The 17,511-nt window shown below is 43.5% G+C and overlaps 4 protein-coding genes across 9 annotated transcripts in view; 2 read left to right on the top strand and 2 right to left on the bottom strand.

Annotated features, from left to right (window-relative positions):
* Window positions 1-366: 366 nt before the first annotated feature.
* On the top strand, window positions 367-2,407 carry LOC123081870 (pectinesterase-like). The gene has a single exon (XM_044504385.1). It carries the CDS (start codon window positions 473-475, stop codon window positions 2,174-2,176), a length of 1,704 nt encoding a protein of 567 aa, XP_044360320.1. The 5' UTR covers window positions 367-472; the 3' UTR covers window positions 2,177-2,407.
* A 3,839-nt stretch (window positions 2,408-6,246) lies between these two features.
* On the bottom strand, window positions 6,247-7,272 carry LOC123085632 (pathogenesis-related protein 1). Its single transcript, XM_044507299.1, has 2 exons — window positions 6,904-7,272; window positions 6,247-6,819 (listed from the first exon to the last, which is right to left on the bottom strand). Exons 1-2 carry the CDS (start codon window positions 7,196-7,198, stop codon window positions 6,524-6,526), a joined length of 591 nt encoding a protein of 196 aa, XP_044363234.1. The 5' UTR covers window positions 7,199-7,272; the 3' UTR covers window positions 6,247-6,523.
* Window positions 7,273-7,701: 429 nt separating this feature from the next.
* On the bottom strand, window positions 7,702-13,467 carry LOC123085629 (uncharacterized). Its single transcript, XM_044507292.1, has 12 exons — window positions 13,228-13,467; window positions 13,001-13,141; window positions 12,788-12,903; window positions 12,393-12,547; window positions 11,611-11,699; window positions 10,961-11,495; window positions 10,599-10,766; window positions 10,117-10,286; window positions 9,906-9,985; window positions 9,713-9,821; window positions 8,168-8,242; window positions 7,702-8,073 (listed from the first exon to the last, which is right to left on the bottom strand). The coding sequence occupies exons 1-12, from the start codon at window positions 13,321-13,323 to the stop codon at window positions 7,939-7,941; spliced, it is 1,869 nt and encodes a 622-aa protein (XP_044363227.1). The 5' UTR covers window positions 13,324-13,467; the 3' UTR covers window positions 7,702-7,938.
* An 86-nt stretch (window positions 13,468-13,553) lies between these two features.
* LOC123085630 (programmed cell death protein 2) overlaps window positions 13,554-17,511 on the top strand; it is a 9,641-nt gene continuing 5,683 nt past the window's right edge. Inside the window, exons 1-2 of one of the 6 annotated variants that reach the window (XM_044507294.1) lie at window positions 13,849-16,430; window positions 16,655-16,807. In XM_044507294.1, the coding sequence (XP_044363229.1) occupies window positions 16,226-16,430; window positions 16,655-16,807 (358 nt within the window). In that variant the 5' untranslated portion in view covers window positions 13,849-16,225. Of the gene's footprint in view, window positions 13,761-13,848; window positions 16,431-16,654; window positions 16,811-17,511 lie in introns of those variants that run through there. The other 5 variants (XM_044507293.1, XM_044507296.1, XM_044507295.1 and 2 more) reach the window with 5 other exon arrangements.

Raw genomic sequence — 17,511 nt, 5'->3', positions numbered from 1 at the left:
TCATTTATCTTGTAATTGGATAGATGACTCCCCCTCTTTCATTCATGAATCTCTTGTGAACGATGTAAGTGTGTTAAGTTAATCAATAAAGCAAGCCATGATGGCATTCCCTCAAACAAAAGTGCAGCATTGCTCAAGCTGGATATAGTGGACGCGCAATTGAAGGCCAGAAACGCACGATGAACACAAGAAGAGGGTTTGGACGACCGTCGTCCTCCTCGTGCGGATGTCCTGTAACCTCGGCTTGTTTGCGAGCTCAAGGCCCATGCGCAACCCTCATTCTCCGGCTTGTCCCAAATTAGCACGCGCTTATAAAATGACGAATCCTCATCTCCGGCTCCTATTTAGTCCAACTTGTAAGAAATAAACTAGACCCCTTCCATTGGTTGAGAGGCTCAAACCTCCTAAACACCTCCCATTTAATTGTAATTGTATGAATTGATCGGGAGGTGTTGATCGTCGTAAACCTACCATGAGCAAAGGCGCCATAATCGGCGCGTCGACCGTCCTGGTGGTGGCGGTCGTCGCCGCCGTCTGCGTCGTGTCCTTCAAAGAAGCTAAAAATGAGGAGGACAGCACGGAGCTGGCGACGTCGGTGAAGTCGATCAAGTCCTTCTGCCAGCCCGTGGACTACAAGGTGGCGTGCGAGAAGACGCTGGAGGAGACGGCCGGCAATGCGACGACCACCACGGAGCTGGCCAAGGCCATCTTCAAGGCCACCTCGCAGCGGATCGAGAAGGCCGTGCAGGAGTCCAGCCTGCTCAACGAGCTCAAACACGACCCTCGCACGTCGGGCGCGCTCAAGAACTGCAAGGAGATGCTCCACTACGCCATCGACGACCTCAAGACCACCTTCGACCAGCTCGGCGGCTTCGAGATGACCAACTTCAAGCACGCCATGGACGACCTCAAGACGTGGCTCACCTCCGCGCTCACGTACCAGGAGACCTGCCTTGACGGCTTCGCCAACACCACGACGGACGCCTCCGCCAAGATGCGCAAGGCGCTTAACGTCTCCCAGGAGCTGACGGAGAACATCCTGTCCATCGTGGACGAGTTCGGGGACACCATCGCCAACCTGGACCTGTCCATCTTCAGCCGGCGGCTGCTCGGGCACGACGGCGCGCCCAGGTGGATGTCGGACGCCAAGCGGAGGCTGCTGGAGGCCTCTCCCAGCGAGCCCGACTTCAAGCCGGACATGACGGTGGCGGCGGACGGCAGCGGCGACTACAAGACCATCAACGAGGCGCTGGCCAAGGTGCCGCTCAAGAGCGAGGACACGTACGTGATGCACGTCAAGGAGGGCACGTACAAGGAGTACGTCTCCGTGGCGCGCAACGTGACGAACCTCGTCATGATCGGCGACGGGGTCGGCAAGACGGTCATCACGGGGGACAAGAACTTCATGATGAACATCACCACCAAGGACACGGCCACCATGGAGGCGATCGGCAACGGCTTCTTCATGCGCGGGATCACGGTGGAGAACACGGCGGGCGCCAAGAACCACCAGGCCGTGGCGCTGAGGGTGCAGAGCGACCAGTCGGTGTTCTACGAGTGCCAGTTCGACGGGTACCAGGACACGCTCTACACGCACACCAGCCGGCAGTACTACCGCGACTGCACCGTGAGCGGCACCATCGACTTCATCTTCGGCAACGCGCAGGTGGTGTTCCAGAACTGCGTCCTCCAGGTGCGCAGGTGCATGGAGAACCAGCAGAACATCATCACGGCGCAGGGGCGCAAGGAGAGGCACTCGGCCGGCGGCATCGTCATCCACAACTGCACCATCGAGCCGCACCCGGAGTTCAAGGACCACATCGGCAGGCTCCGGACGTTCCTGGGGCGGCCGTGGAAGGAGCACTCCCGCACCCTCTACATCCAGTCCGAGATCGGCGAGCTCATCGACCCGCAGGGGTGGCTGCCGTGGCTCGGCGACTTCGCGCTCAGCACCTGCTACTACGCCGAGGTGGATAACCGGGGGCCGGGGGCCGACATGAGCAACCGCGTCACGTGGAAGGGCGTCAAGCACGTGACCTACCGGCAGGCGGAAGAGAAGTACACCGTGGAGAGGTTCATCCAGGGGAAGCTCTGGATCTCCAAGTACGGCGTGCCATTCATCCCGGGGTTGCTGCCGCAGGAGCAGGCCGCCCACACTGACACTGAGCGAAGCTAGCGTTCGTCCGGGGTCGAGGAAGATGGATTGTGGACAAGGGTTGTTCATTTTATGGATAGGAGGATCGGTTGTACGTACACGGTACACTGTTGTTGATGTATATCATCCGTGTATCGTACAGTATATGTGAGATGCATGTCAATGTAGAATGTAGAATGTATGTGCGTGTACACTGCTCTTTCGGACACCCATGCTCACAATTGGACAACTTACGACTCAAATAGAACAGGATTTAAGACGGTTTAATTGCGACATGTTGATCTTTTTGCTTGTGTTTATCTTTTTTCTGAACATCAGTACAGACGCAAGCGCTCATACATACGCGCATACACTCACCTCTATGAATGCACACACGCATACCCTACCCCTATAAGCACCTTCATGAGACTGAGCCGGCATGTCATCTTGAAATTTACGAAGTCACCGAAGGCACCTCGTCGTCGACGGGGACGTCTCCTTCCACTAAAAGCGCATCGCCTGAAATTCTTAAATAAATCTAGGAATAATGCGAGCACCAGGATTTGAACCCTGGTGGGCTGGGGATACCACTCTCCCTCTAACCATCCAACCACAGGTTGGTTCGCTTGCTTGATCAACTCCTAGGCAAGCAGACCTAATTTTAACAGCCGGTATGGTAACAATGAACATGGCTCCCTCTTTAGTGAGATTATACCAGCAAATGCCTGAACCAAAATATGTCATTGCTATGGGAGCCTGTACTATTACAGGGGGAATGTTCAGTACGGATTCCTATGGATGTCTACTTGCCGGGCTGCCCACCTAAACCGGTGGCAGTTATAGATGCCCTAACAAAACTTCGTAAGAAGATATCGCGAGAAATAGTTGAGGATCGAACTCTGTCTCAAAATAAAAATAAATGTTTTACTACCAGTCACAAGCTTTATGTTAGGCGCAGTACTCATACAGGAACTTATGAGCAAGAATTGCTCTATCAATCACCATCTACATTAGATATATCTTCTGAAACTTTTTTCAAATCCAAAAGTTCAGTACCTTCCTACAAATTAGTGAATTAGGAGAGGGGCTCTTTTGTGTAGAAAAATAAAAAGCATGGCAATCTTTCAAACTTGCATCCGAAATGTGAAATATTTATACAAAGAGGGAGAGATGAAGACAATGCAGCAGGGTTGGTTATCTAATTGGCTAGTCAAACATGAGGTGGTTCATAGATCTTTGGGCTTTGAACACCAAGGAATAGAGACTTTACAAATAAAAGCAGGGAATTGGGATTCCATTGCTGTCATTTTATATGTATATGGTTACAATTATTTACGCTCCCAATGTGCTTATGATGTAGCACCCGGTGGATCTTTAGCTAGCGTGTATCATCTTACGAGAATACAATATGGTATAGATAATCCAGAAGAAGTCTGCATAAAAGTCTTTGCCCAAAAGGATAATCCTAGAATTCCGTCTGTCTTCTGGATTTGGAGAAGTGCCGATTTTCAAGAACGCGAATCTTATGATATGGTGGGAATCTCTTATGATAATCATCCGCGCCTTAAACATATCCTAATGCCTGGAAGTTGGATAGGCTGGCCCTTACGTAAGGATTATATAACCCCCAATTTTTATGAAATACAAGATGCTCATTGAATGATAAGAAATTCATGCTCACTTATACAACACAACTCCAGATTTTATTCAAGTCAAGGAATATTTTTAGGTTCTTTTCCTAGATGAAACGGAATACCTATTTATAATTAATTCCTAATTATAAAAAAGCATTCCAGATAGACTGAGCAAAAAAAAGGGTTTCATTTGGATTCCCCTATTTTGAAAATCGCATATTAATTTTCTTCATATGAACAGAAAAATAGGATGACTTAAAGAAGTTCTCTACCAGGAACTTTGTAGCACGCACATTACTTAGCACAACTAGGAAAATAAGATAAGATAAAGATAAGCAAGACTAAAAAAATATTCGTCGGAATAGCGGAGTACAAAATTAAGAAACGCAAAAAAATAAAGGGGAATCTCACCCCCTTCTTTATCATAAAGAAAAGATATATTTTAAAACTTCTTTAAAAAGAAAAAGAAGTGCCTCTATATTTATATTATAGATTTATCCACTTAGATGAATAAATATTATTAATGAATATGTATCACAATCCATCTCGAGGTATTTGGATCAATACCTATTCGGTGGATCTTTTTTTTCTCTGCCAGGAACCAGATTTAAACTGGTGACACGAGGATTTTCAGTCCTCTGCTCTACCAACTGAGCTATTCTAACCTTTTCTTGTGCATCATCCTAGTAGAGTATTTGTATCTATGTCAATTAAAAGGACTAAAAATTAATTGAAGTATTTCAAATTTAAATTTGAAAATGGGGGGGGGGGGGGTAGTCCTATGCATTGTGCATGGTTTACTTAAATAAAACTTAAAAATAGAGTGAATAACCAAGATTTCTTGCCGATACTCTAATAAAAAAGAAATCTATTCAATGAATAGGATAAGATCCATTGGGTTCTCTTCGCATTCCTTTGTGAAAGAGTAGAATGAGAAAGCTAATGAATCTTAAACCCATTACATTGATAAAAAGAAAAAGAAGTGCATTGATAAAAAGAAAAAAAGAGGATAAATAATAATAATATTGTATAGTTAGGGAATAAAAGAGGATTTGGGGATAGAGGGACTTGAACCCTCACAACTTATAAAGTCGACGGATTTTCCTTTTACTAGAAATTTCATTATTGTCAGTATTGACATGTAGAATGGGACTCTCTCTTTGTCCTCGTCCGATTAATCCACTTTTTTAAAGATCTCGAAAACTTTGAATTTGAATTGAAGAATTTGATTATTCAATATTCGATTGGAGTGGATTCACGATAATGAAAAAAAATTATGATATGAGTTTTTTATTTCATAATCATTATCATTTCTAATTTCATTTAAAAAAAGATAAAGAACCTATATTATAATTATAATATAATATGAGTTCTGTGATTAATCGTTTGCTATGTCAGTATCTATACGTGTTTATTAAATGTATAAGGTATAAAACCTCTCCTTTTCTCTAATTTAGAATTAGAAAGAATTCCACTAACAACACAACGTAATTAACTCGATTCGTTAGAACAGCTTCCATTGAGTCTCTGCACCTATTCTTTTCCTTTGTATTCTAGTTCGAGAACCCCTTGTTTTCTCAAAACACGGATTTGGCTCAGGATTGCCCTTTTTTAATTCCAGGGTTTCTCTGAATTTGGAAGTTACCACTTAGCAGGTTTCCATACCAAGGCTCAATACAATCAAGTCCGTAGCGTCTACCGATTTCGCCATATCCCCATTTCCCTCTTCTTTGAGACCAGGATTCCTTGTGTAATTTCATCCATCTCTTAGGGTTTTTTTTTGAATCATTGAGTTCATCACTCAACGTAGTCTAGCAGTTCAGTTCGACTCTATTTGAGAGACCTCGCTTGCTTATTGCAATTCAGAATTGAATTGATTCTATCCTTGATGTATTTGCAATTCAAACCGAATCAATATATCCAAAAGTTTTTATCTCCCCCACCTCCCGTCTTACTTTTTTATAGTATTCAAAATTATACTATAACGCTTGATATTTATTCTTTTTTTCTAATCAGAATTAGCAATTTTATTTACTCTGACTCTATGTTCCCCTTAGTGAAATATTAATCCTCAAATTATTAACAAATAATAAAGTCTATAATGATCGAATGAAAATACCAATAAATTCTATAATTTTATTTTTTAATATCCTATAGTTAAGCATATCAAGCTAACTTTATCTTTAAGAAGTTTTTATCTATCTAGACGTCTTGCAGTCTTAAATTGTGGAGTATCAAGCTAGCTTCCTGATTTTCTTTTCGAACACCGACTCTTTTTTTTTGAAAGATCCAGCTGTTGCTGGCATTCATTTCATTAGCAGAGAGAACACCGACTTGTAAATGAGCCAAACTTGGACCTGGATCCTCGCCAACAAGGGCATAAACAGATGCACTTGCCAGAAAAAGGTGATGCCAAAATGGAAAATGCCAACACACTGTCGCTTCCTATTTGAAAAGAGCAAACGAGATTATGTTCAGTAAAGCAAACAAATATTTCCTTTTATTTCCGGGCAAAACCATGAGGAAGATACATAAGCAAGCAACAACATCATCAAACAACAGCATGGCACCCTTTGATAGTTACAAATACTGAATACACGACCTTTTAACTTGTCAACTCCACACTCTGCTCAATGCTCCCGCGTCACTACTTGAGTTTGGAGCGGCTTTATTAGATCGGGAAAAAAGCACACAAAAATCAAACCAGGGACAGCATAATCATAACCATAACCATGTATGTTCCCTCTCAACTGGTTCAGTTGTAGGCGTCCGGGTTGGCGACGAGGTATGCCTCGGCGGCCTTGAAGATGGCCGTGACAGACTCCTTGGCCTTGGTGATCTCATCGTTCACCTCCACGCCCGGCAGCAGCTTGTACGTCGACTCCACCTTGACGACGCTCCCGCCGTTGGCCGCCGCCTCCACCTTGATGTGCGAGGTGGCCGTCTCGATGGCGGTGCCGATGCCGCCGCCCTCGATGAGGGTGGACTTGCACTCGCACTTGTCGGCGTCGATGAACTCGAGCCTCTCCTTCATGAGGCTGAAGGGCATGGCTGCAAGATCAGCTGCGTGTTATGCTTTGACCCAGGATGTGTACCAGACTGAAGCTGACATGAGTTGTGCGTGACGCGTGGTACCTGAGGTGAAGTTGAACTGCCTGACGCTGCCGATGCCGCCTTCGCCCTCGACGGGGTGGGCGCTGGCGACGATGTGCGGTGCGAGCTTAGGGGCCAGTGTGTGCCAGTCCATGACGCCGGCACGGAAGAGGCGCGACGCGGCGACCGGCGATTCGATCTCGTGGGTCCAACTGTCGGTGAAGGCCATTGCTGTGATGATCAAGGACTCGACCGGTGCAAGTGATGTGTTGAGCTGTGGCTGTTGTAATGGCGCACTGGGCTGCTTGGTTTCCTGGAGTGCGGAAGTGAGCGCCATAAATAGAGGTTCCAAGGTGGGGGTTGGTGAAGCTTGAACGGATAGGTGTGGTGAGTAGTGGGGGCTGGTGAAGGCGCCAAGCCAGGGTCGAGTTTTTCCAAATTGGACGGCACCGTCGGTCAGCTAAGCTTTTATCATTACAGGGTCTGAAAGCACGACATTTTTTCAATATATTTAGTTAACGGAGAAGAATGTGTTGTCCAATTGGCACCACGGTCCGCGTGAGCAAATTGTTCTACAATGTTTAGTTAAAGAAAAAGAATGACGGACTCATAGTCTCCTAATCAAAAGCAAGATATAGATACTTGGGGTTGGTGTGGTTGGAACGAAGAAACACTGAAGTAATGCATATAGGACGCCGACGACGCGAGCGACGACCACACACAGCGCGTCCACTTCTGTGTGATCTCCGTTGCTTGTAGTACAATGCTCTTGTGAAGAGCCGCCGACTGTCTTTTAATCCAAGGGGACTTATTGCAGAAGACGCGCTTCAAATTAGTCACTGTTTCAATGTTGCGCCTGCAGTTCAGATGCACAAAGTCTCTCGGATGCACAGATAGGATAAGTTTCCTTACAAGAATGCCTTTCAGATATCACCTCCTGTTGTCAAAATTATGTGCAACCTTCCAGTCGTTGCGCAGTTTTACAAACTCGACTACAGGCTCTAAGCTTGAAAATTACATCTTCACCGTACACACAGTCGCAAAGTTTCTCCGAGGCATGCCAACAATGCTGCGATCCTACTCAGCATCATTGTCACTATTTTCAGACAAATCCACGTCTTCACCATACACCATTTCATCAATTTCGTCTTCTTCATCTTCATCAGATTGGACTGCGGCCTTAGACGATACATCTTTCACATCCTTATCAACCTAAGGAAATTGAAACACATAATAACTATATCATTCATAACTGTAGCAGTAGGACTAACTACTAACTTCTTCAGCATTGTAAATGGATGTAAACCTGTGCCATTATCAGCCGAAGACGACCAGAAAGCTTCAGTAAATCTTCAGTTGCTGTGTATCTTTCTGCACACATCTGCAAAAGAACGATCAGTTCTACTTTTTATGCTCTTCGGCTTATTTTAGTAGTGTTGATCGGATGGCCCGTATCTGTTTGTGCTTAGATTAGTGGCATGCCAACTGAGGTCATATTTTGGTCAATTCATGGCCAAACATCCAGCAGACAAAGACAGTCCCGTAGTTGGCATATCAACTTTAACCACATTGGTTGGTAGCTTATTCAAATCGATTGTGTAATCCAAATAAGGCAAGGCACTGATGTTGCATTTCTCTCCTAAATAGATTACAAAGCAAAAACACATGGCAGCAGTATTTACTAATTTTAACTACCATCTCCCATATTTATCTTTAACTCTATGATCATCTGCTCAATGTGATCCTAAAACTTGCCACTGCCAACTACAGATACAACTTGAGATCCTAAATGAAAATCCATCTTTCAAAGATGACATGGAAATTCAAGATCTAAGCTATACAAGTGTAGGGGCAAATATCATCAGCAAAATAATGTGTTTCACCTTCCAGACTGTGCTCTTCACACTGACTATAGAAGGTTACAATTGTGAGTTTGCATGTGGGCTTTTCACTAATAGGTTTCCTGTAGGCCAATTTGAATGTGCACAGTCAGTTCAACTGCAGCAGGTGAGTTCTCGCCACCATTGATACATCTTTCTCAAAGAGGTTGCCAGGAAACTACAATAACAGTTACTCCCTCCGTTCCCAAATATAAGTCTTTCTAGAGATTCCAACAAGTGACTACATGCGGAGCAAAATGAGTGAATCTACACTCTAAAATATGTCTACATACATCCGTATGTTGTAGTGCATTTGAAATGTCTAAAAAGACTTATATTTAGGAACGGAGGGAGTACATCACGAACATTCTGAACATGGTGCAGTGGTCAGTGCATATATACACAGTTACTTAAATTCTGTTATACTTGTGTATGACAAAGCAAAATTCTTATTGAGCTAGAGCTAAACTACCCTGATTGTATATGATGGTCTTAAGTTTGAAATATGTAATCCTCGTTGTGCATTATCTAATAGTCCCCCCGTCCCATAAAATAAGAGTGTTTTTGACACTAGTGTAGTGTCAAACACGCTCTTATATTATGGGACGGAGGGAGTACCAAACATATAGGTCAGTCGCTATAGCACAACCCTTCTCCATAACAAGAACACTAGTACTCCATAATACACTACACATAAGTACTTAAACCTTTGCAACTCATTAAGATGCCAATAGAACGACAATAGTTTGTTGTCATCTATTTGGAAACTCAAGTCTAATATCAAGAAAAATGAAACAAAAAACATAAGATTTTCACATACCTAAACTACAAATCTAGACAATGTCACCCCTATTTGAGGGGGTATGTTTCGAATGATCTACAAAGCTCATGGGAGAAACAAACAGACATATAGAGATATGCAATGCAACAAGCTCCAACTAGTACTGCTAAGTGGTAAGAAGAAATATTACCTTCTCCAGGTCGCTAATTAGTTTTCTTGATTTCTCCGAGGGGATAAAACGACCATGAATTACTAGTAAGCAGTATATCCAACGCAAAACAAGCTCAGCGCTACCAGATCTGTCGAGAGATACATATCAGCAACCAACACAGAATACACAGCGGTGAAAATGTGCAATGGTGAAAGACATGGATGCAGAGCACCTTGATCTCCATGCACATACTAAATTCTCTAGAAGCTTGCAAGCATCTCCAGGCTTTAAAGATCTTAGATGTGCTCGAATCTATTGAACAACAGAACACAACATCAAAATTGTACCCCTTCACATCAACGAATTAACTTCGATAGCTACACGCACATAGTAAAGATGCGAACAGTGATAGAACTTTAAACTGAAACTGAGTTACCACAAACCTTCTTGCTGGGTAAATTAGCGTCAATTGTCATGCCGCTGCTACTAAACAGATCTGATAAGATTTTAGTGGCCATGTCAGGATGGCCGACGAGACTCTGATCAATGACACCATATTTCCTCATCAGATCTTCAATGCATATGCTGTCGTTTTCAATTCTTTGCACCGGAACTAAATAAGGAAAATGGCTTTTTAGTGATGTGATCAAGCTGTATATTAGAACATTCTGAAAATAAATGATTTGGAATAGTAAATATAACAGGCACATCCTGGTTCTCCCTACAAAAAAGTAGCATAAAACTCAAATATGCTAATAAATAGCAATACATTACTCAAGTTGTCACAGAATTAGTTGCTACATTGTCCCACGTGGAGAACAAAACAAGGTTATGCCCCTGCAGTTAATAGCTTATGTAGACTCCAACTGTTTGTTGTGTTTCATCACTTGCAGAAGAGGAGAAGACATGGCAAGAGATAATTTACCTCTTTTCTCGGTCAACCTTGAAGTGGTACCAAGGTCACTATCAATCGCAAGTTTGACGCCACTCGGTTTTGTTACACCATGTTTCCTTTTCTTTTCTTGTGTATGAAGCTTCGGAAGAGGAAGAATGGCATCTTCTGCATTCGCCCGGTCTAGAGCAGTGATAGTTACTACAAAAGAAACAGACAAAGTTCAGCCCAAGATTCGCCATTAATAACCTTCTCAAATGAAGGCGGTGACAATAAAATTCCTACCAAAATCCCCATTTTTAAACAGGGTTTGAATGGTTGACCCATTCGGATATTCATATAAATAAATAATACATAAGGTGAATTACCACCATAACTGATGAACATTAGCATACCTTTTGTTTTAGCAGATTGACCTTTCTGGTGCGTGGTGGGTTGAACTGTAGGTAAGAGAACTCCATCTTCAGATACACCCAAATTAACATCCTTACCATAACAAACCAGCAGCTTATCGAAAGATGGTTTCACCACGGATCCATATGCCAGAAGGACATGAGCCGAATTAGGTCCATCTATTCCTTGAAGTTTTGCGGCAAATATCGTGAAATCCTGATTCATTCTTGAAAGGGAGGACTCGGACAAGGCAATCTTAGTAGGCTTCTTATTGCGCAAGTCATCCATGTTATTCCCAGACCAGAAATAGCAGATACCAACCTCAGAGATAGCCAACACATCTATTTCTCCTTCAGTAGCATTAGTACCTGAACACATGCAGTCCACAAAGATTGCTGGGTGTTCCATAGAGAGTATACAGCTTGAACTCTGACTTTTACCACTGCCCAACTTCCAAATGGCAACATAGCGTTCCCCAACTCCAGATGACAGAACATATTCGCCATTGTTACTAAAAATCATGTTTCTCACAGACACCTAAATATTCATGTAGTCAATAGCAACAGGTGTGCACTTAGAAAAAGCAATACAATTGAAAAGATAACAAATTCAGAAGAGGATCAAAGTTCAGGAGGGCATACAAGACACTCACCGGATGCCCAGAGAATTTTTGAATTTTTTTGTTGTCAGAAGCGTCAAAGGTCCTCAACTGACCAGCTGCTGTTGCCAAAACTGTTCCATCTGATAAGATCAAATACAAAGTGCATTTCATTTCTTTGAACTGGGGTGGAAATGATTGGTATGGAGAGCAGATACAAGCAAAACAAAATGGGCATGCATGCCTCATTGCAGCATAAGATTAATACACATACAGACATATATTATATACTAAAAGACCCTTAGCTCGAAGGATACATATAATGTTAACAATATCATACATTTGCGCATATATCATATAAACAGATAGATAAAGTTCGGATTTCACAAAAAAAGGATTATAAACAAGTAAAAGCGGCATTTTTCAGGACAGTGGGATTTTCTTTAAATGGATCCATGTGTCTGGTAGATAATAGGTGTGTAGCATTTCCATCTCTACTTCGAATAGATCATTACCATTATAGTTTGAAAAGCAAACTGTGGAGATCATTTAGAGATTCTAGGCCATGACATGGCCAACACCATGAGGGCGCCAACATGATATAACATGGATAAAAGATGGTTAATATCTATTTGTTGAATATAAAGGTAATTACGATCATCAACTATTTACTGTTGTAAGGGTAACTCAGAGCAGTTAAACTATGTCTGAAAGAGAAATCATAACACAGATGCAAAAACATCCATAGTGCAGATGAAAAAGCAAGACATGGATGATTTAGCAACATAGAGAATAGTGAAACACTGAAAATAGATATATAAATCAAGAAGAGACACCTGATGAAACTGCCAATGCAGATATTGCCTTTGAGGAAGATTTAAATTTCCCTGCAACAGATCCATCTGAGGCATCAATCTTACAGACCATGCCATCAGCGCCTGCTGTGTACACACTACGCCCATGCCTCGAGTATGCCACTGCTGTCACACCCCTGAATAAATACAAAACACACACCGACATAAGTGAACACATCTGAGCCTAAGCTCAACAGGAAATAGCAAACAAAGCCAAGATTACAGCTGCGGGTATGTGCTTAAACAATGCGTCAAAAGGAATTTCGTAATTGGCATGGTATTATGTACATTTCGTACTAAGAAAATGTGGTTTCCACAAATGAACAACGAGGTTCCCCTCCCAGCATGACACAAATGCACTGAACCACCAGCCATACCCAGGATGACAATCGCTGATCCTCCACTTCCACTGGCCCGCAGCAACATCGAGCGCAAGGACATCGCCACTGCCCGTCCCAAGCACGAGCAGCGAACTCCCAGCCTTCCGCTTCTTCTGCTAGGCAAAAAACACGAGCAATGACGCACAGCACACGAACACACGGGCACAGCGCCAGACAGCAACAGCTGGAGAAATGGGAGTGATTCCTCACCTTGGTGGAGAGTTGTACCCACTTCATGCAGGTGTAGTCGAGGGCGAGGTGGCCGCGCTTCGTCTCGGGGAGCGCCCCGACCTCCACCGCGGGGATGTCGGCGAACTCCGTCTGCAAGTGGCCGCGCACGGCGTCCCATACCTGCGACAGAGGCAAACCGTCGGGTTAACAAAGGAAGCGGCAACCCGAGCCGCTCCGGCGTGGATAGGCAGCGTTTGATTCCGCACCTTGATGCGGCCGTCGCCGGACGAGAGGGCGAGGAAGTCCGAGGAGGGGCTGAAGGAGGTGAGGAGGTCGCGAATCGGCGCGGGGGCCGGCGCCATGGCCGCGCTGGGCGGTTGGTCGTCGCGGCGGCGGCGGCGGGTGGGGAGGGAGAAAAGGGTTTATGCGGCGGCGCGGCAGGGGGAGGGTTTTGAGGGAGCTCCCGTCGAGAGAGTGGTCTGGGCCTATCTATCTCGGCGCGACCCCGGTCGGTTTCGCCTCGTGGCGCTTGGGACGCGGCTGAGCCGGACCAGGAGGACGGGCTAGGGTTTTCCTTCCATCCACCCAAACAGAAACAGCAAACCGTTTCGCCTATTTCTTTGCCCCCGCCGCCATCCCCCCCGCGACCTCGACGGCTGCTGCTCCTCGGTGCCAGAAGCAGCTCGGCACCCTCGACCGTGAATTCAACCACGCTGACACCCCTGCCCGTGGGTACTGCTGGACTTCAACCGCGTCGCCACGCCTGCCCCGGCTCGCCGCCGCGACCTTCAGCGGCCAAGTATGATTTTTTTTCCTGGTTTTTTTTCGTTCCGCGTAGTATTTTTCACGGCGACGTGCAGCAAATTTAGAAACGATTCTCATTTGCTGCTGAATTGGAAGTAGAGTATGGCGTGTGAAGAGGCAAGTGCATATGCCTGTCTCAATTTTGAATATGTTAGACATAGGGAGTGTATATTTGACGTTTGACTGAAAATCAATTGGACGTCAGTCAAGTTTTCCAACCAATAAAGAACGACACTTGTATGTATTTGTGTGTCCCTTTTTTGTGCATCTCCGCTGTGTGTATGTCATCAGGAGAAAGGCCAATCCTAATCGGGTTGGAACTAGACCCGGTTTCAAACATATGTGAGCTACAACTATCGCAATACCACATCCAAGAAAAAGCCTACTGATCCATCAACGTACCCTCTGTAGGTCTTGCATCAACGTACAGCCTACTTACAGTCTTTTGGGAGAAAAACACAGTGATAAGTAGACTGCCATTAGAGTCTGCTGGTAACTTGCAGTCTACTCACAGTGATATCTTAAAAGTTAAAGACTAGATACACAAAACTTACAGTCAAATTAGAACTGGAACTTCTACAATTATAGTGTATTTACGCATAATTTACACTCATATTGTGTGATTATTACAGTGACATTATGACCGGAACTTGTCGAGTCTCAAAGACACCCATTTGCAGCGCCGAGTCATGAGTTGGTATGTATGTACGCGGGTTGGACTGGACCCATTTGCATTCTATGACAAGCAGGTGTAAAACTTTGAAATTATAGTAAGAAAACCTTGCAAGTATAGTACCTCGTGCCATCTACGGATTATAGACACAATTGAACCAACATACACACTGCCTATCATACAGATGACCACACATTGAACCAACATACGCACTGCGCTATCCATAGTGTGAGCAGTTTAACATCTCTCTAATGCAAAAAAGCCTTCTTCTTCATCATTGTTAATTCACAGTCTGAAAGAAAGGATCAAACAAGAATTAGACCAATCATTAAGATATACATCACAAAGGGAAGCAATTAACACTGAGCCAAAAAGCTGAAAATACATAGTACAAGAGACAGTGAATGATCTAGACGAGCACAGTAAATTAGGCAACCTGGAGCCAAAAGTACAACTAAAAAAAGACTGGAAATCATGAACCTCTTTACTGTAAATTTGAAGTATAAAAAATAGAATTGCTTACATCATCAAAGAAATTAGTAACAAGAAGTCTAGAACTTATCCACCCTGTTGAACTCACAGAAAAACTATCATTAGCATACTTCTGTCCTTAAGTTCGGAATGTCAGCGCTTGAAAATTGGTTAACAACTTGAGTCCTTGCAGTCCATACTTCCATAATCTTGAATATAAAGACACCGCAATTGTGTGCCTGGTTTCACATGAATAAAGGAAGAAAAAAAAAAGATACCAACATGGGAGTAATAAAAGCATCCCAGAATCCTATAAAGTGTGTAATCCGTTCGAATAAAAGAAAATACCAGAGATAAATCTTAAAAGATAACAACACAGTGCCTTCAAAAGGGAAACAAATTTAGAAGCAAATTGATTAAAAATGTACTAGCAAATCACTAAACTGCAAGTGAAATTCAGAATGCTCATTAAAAGATGGATCAAGGAAAGCAAAGGCTCTTCCCTTCAAACAAACAAAGAAACAAAACCAATGTTTTCGAACGGTTATGGGGAAGTACAGCTGCAACTAGGAAGAGTAATATGAAGAAAAATGTATATATTGTAAATGAGAAATAAAAAAAGAAATGGCAAAGACAAACACCAAAAAAGAAGGCAGAAATTAAATTACTTACATGGAGGAAATGAGAAATAAAAAGAAAGGGCAAAGACAAACACCAACAAGGAACCATGAAGTCAGAAATCCTTCAATTCCAATTGGGGAAAAGACGGACACCAAAGCCGCAACAACTAATCGGGGGAGAACCATGGAAGATCATACAAGAGACGATCCACAGGCTGAAAGTCCTTCAATTCCAATGTCTTTGCTCATGCCTAGTGCATTTCTTTGAGATCTAGAACCTGTAAAATCACAAGAATGAAAAGCAGAGATCGCAAATTCTTTCCATTTGACAGAGTGTATTGCACAGATCACTCTAGTTAAAAATCAAAGAAACTGGTCAGTTTTGTTTCAAAAGCACCAGGGCAAAAGAAGCTAAAATTTACAATAGCAAAACAATACTGAAATTACTATTATCAAGTTGCTGAAATTACTAGACAAGCAGAAATTCCTGTTCCTGTGCACACCAAAGTTTCTGACCTAAAAAGCACGGACACGGCAGGAATTGCCGATTGGCCGTGTCGACACGGCGGGATACGGCTGGATACGCGTATCCCCCAGTATCCCCTGATTTTCGATTAAAAAGAAAGAAAAAAGCCCAGGGACACGGCGGGACACGTACGTGACACGGATGGGATACGGCCCAGCCCAAAAACAGCCATGGCCCAAAACGAAACCCTATTTTTGCAGGAATCGCACGCAGCTCTCCAAACAACAACGAGGGACTCCCAGGTCCCAGTCTCTTCTGGATCGAAGCCGCCACCTCCTGGAACGAAGCCGCCGCCGCCGCCGCCGGCGACGCTTGGATCCGACCGGCCACCACACCCCCACACCAGGAGGCAGCAGCCTCTTCTCCTGACGGCAGGTAACCCTCCCCAATCCCTGAACTCGCATCCTCTCCTCCACTTCTTGACCTGTTTTATTCAGATTTGATCTTCCATTAAGCTGCTGGATGTTGTGCTTGCTGCTGCTCTTTGAATGCCTGTAGATTGTAGTAGTAGTGTACTAGACTACTAGTGTAGTACTGCTTGTCTGCTTCAGTGCTTCTTTTTCCTAGCTTAATATCATCCTGCTCATGAATGCTTGTAGAGCATGGCATCTGGGAGTGGCACAGCTGGGTTATGTCTTCAACTCTTCTAATCTTCTTTACTGTTCGATGTGTTTTGCAAGATGCAACTTGCAATGACATGGGGGGACAAGAATCAATCAAGCACTTGATAAAAGAGACACAACCGAATGGGGGCAGTATCTCTATTCTAATCTTTTTCTCCTTTATTTTCTGTATTAACTCTATATTACATGACATATTTTTATTTTATTTTATATATGCTCACCGTATCCCCGAATGGCTGTTTTTGGAAAATGCCGTATCCCGTATCCCCGTATGCGTATCCCCGACTTTCCGTCCCCGTGTCCGTGCTTTTTAGTTTCTGACACAAAGGTAGATTCAGTATATATTGACAACGTGAATAGAGGCAACACTACCCAACAAAGACAATGTGAATTACAGCCTAATTACCACTGTAATGTTACTGAAATTACACTGTAATTGGGCTGACCGTAAATATTCTAGTAAAAATTGCACTGTGATTACCCATGGAAATTACACTATAACAACATCGTAAATTATAGAGAAATTGCACTGTAATTATAGTAAAATAGCAGTGTGATTTACAGTGTAATTACCCTGAAAATTACACCGTAATTACTCTGTGATTACAAGTACACTGTAAGAACACTACAATTACAATATGCTTACTCTGTAAGTTCAGAGGAAATTACACTGTAATTAAAATGAAATTACAATCTTGAAGCAGCTGTCAACTTAGATGCAACACTACCCAAAACATACAAAAAAAGGTTATAAAATGGATACAAATACTACCAAACAAAGACAACCCACAAAGAAAAAGGTTCTAAAATGCTTGCAGATACAACATAGGCAA

Source organism: Triticum aestivum, chromosome 4A, assembly GCF_018294505.1.
Source record: "Triticum aestivum cultivar Chinese Spring chromosome 4A, IWGSC CS RefSeq v2.1, whole genome shotgun sequence".
In the NCBI taxonomy this organism is placed as follows: Eukaryota; Viridiplantae; Streptophyta; class Magnoliopsida; order Poales; family Poaceae; genus Triticum; species Triticum aestivum.
Note: the sequence above shows the minus strand (reverse complement) of the source record. Positions and strands in the feature narration are given on the sequence as shown.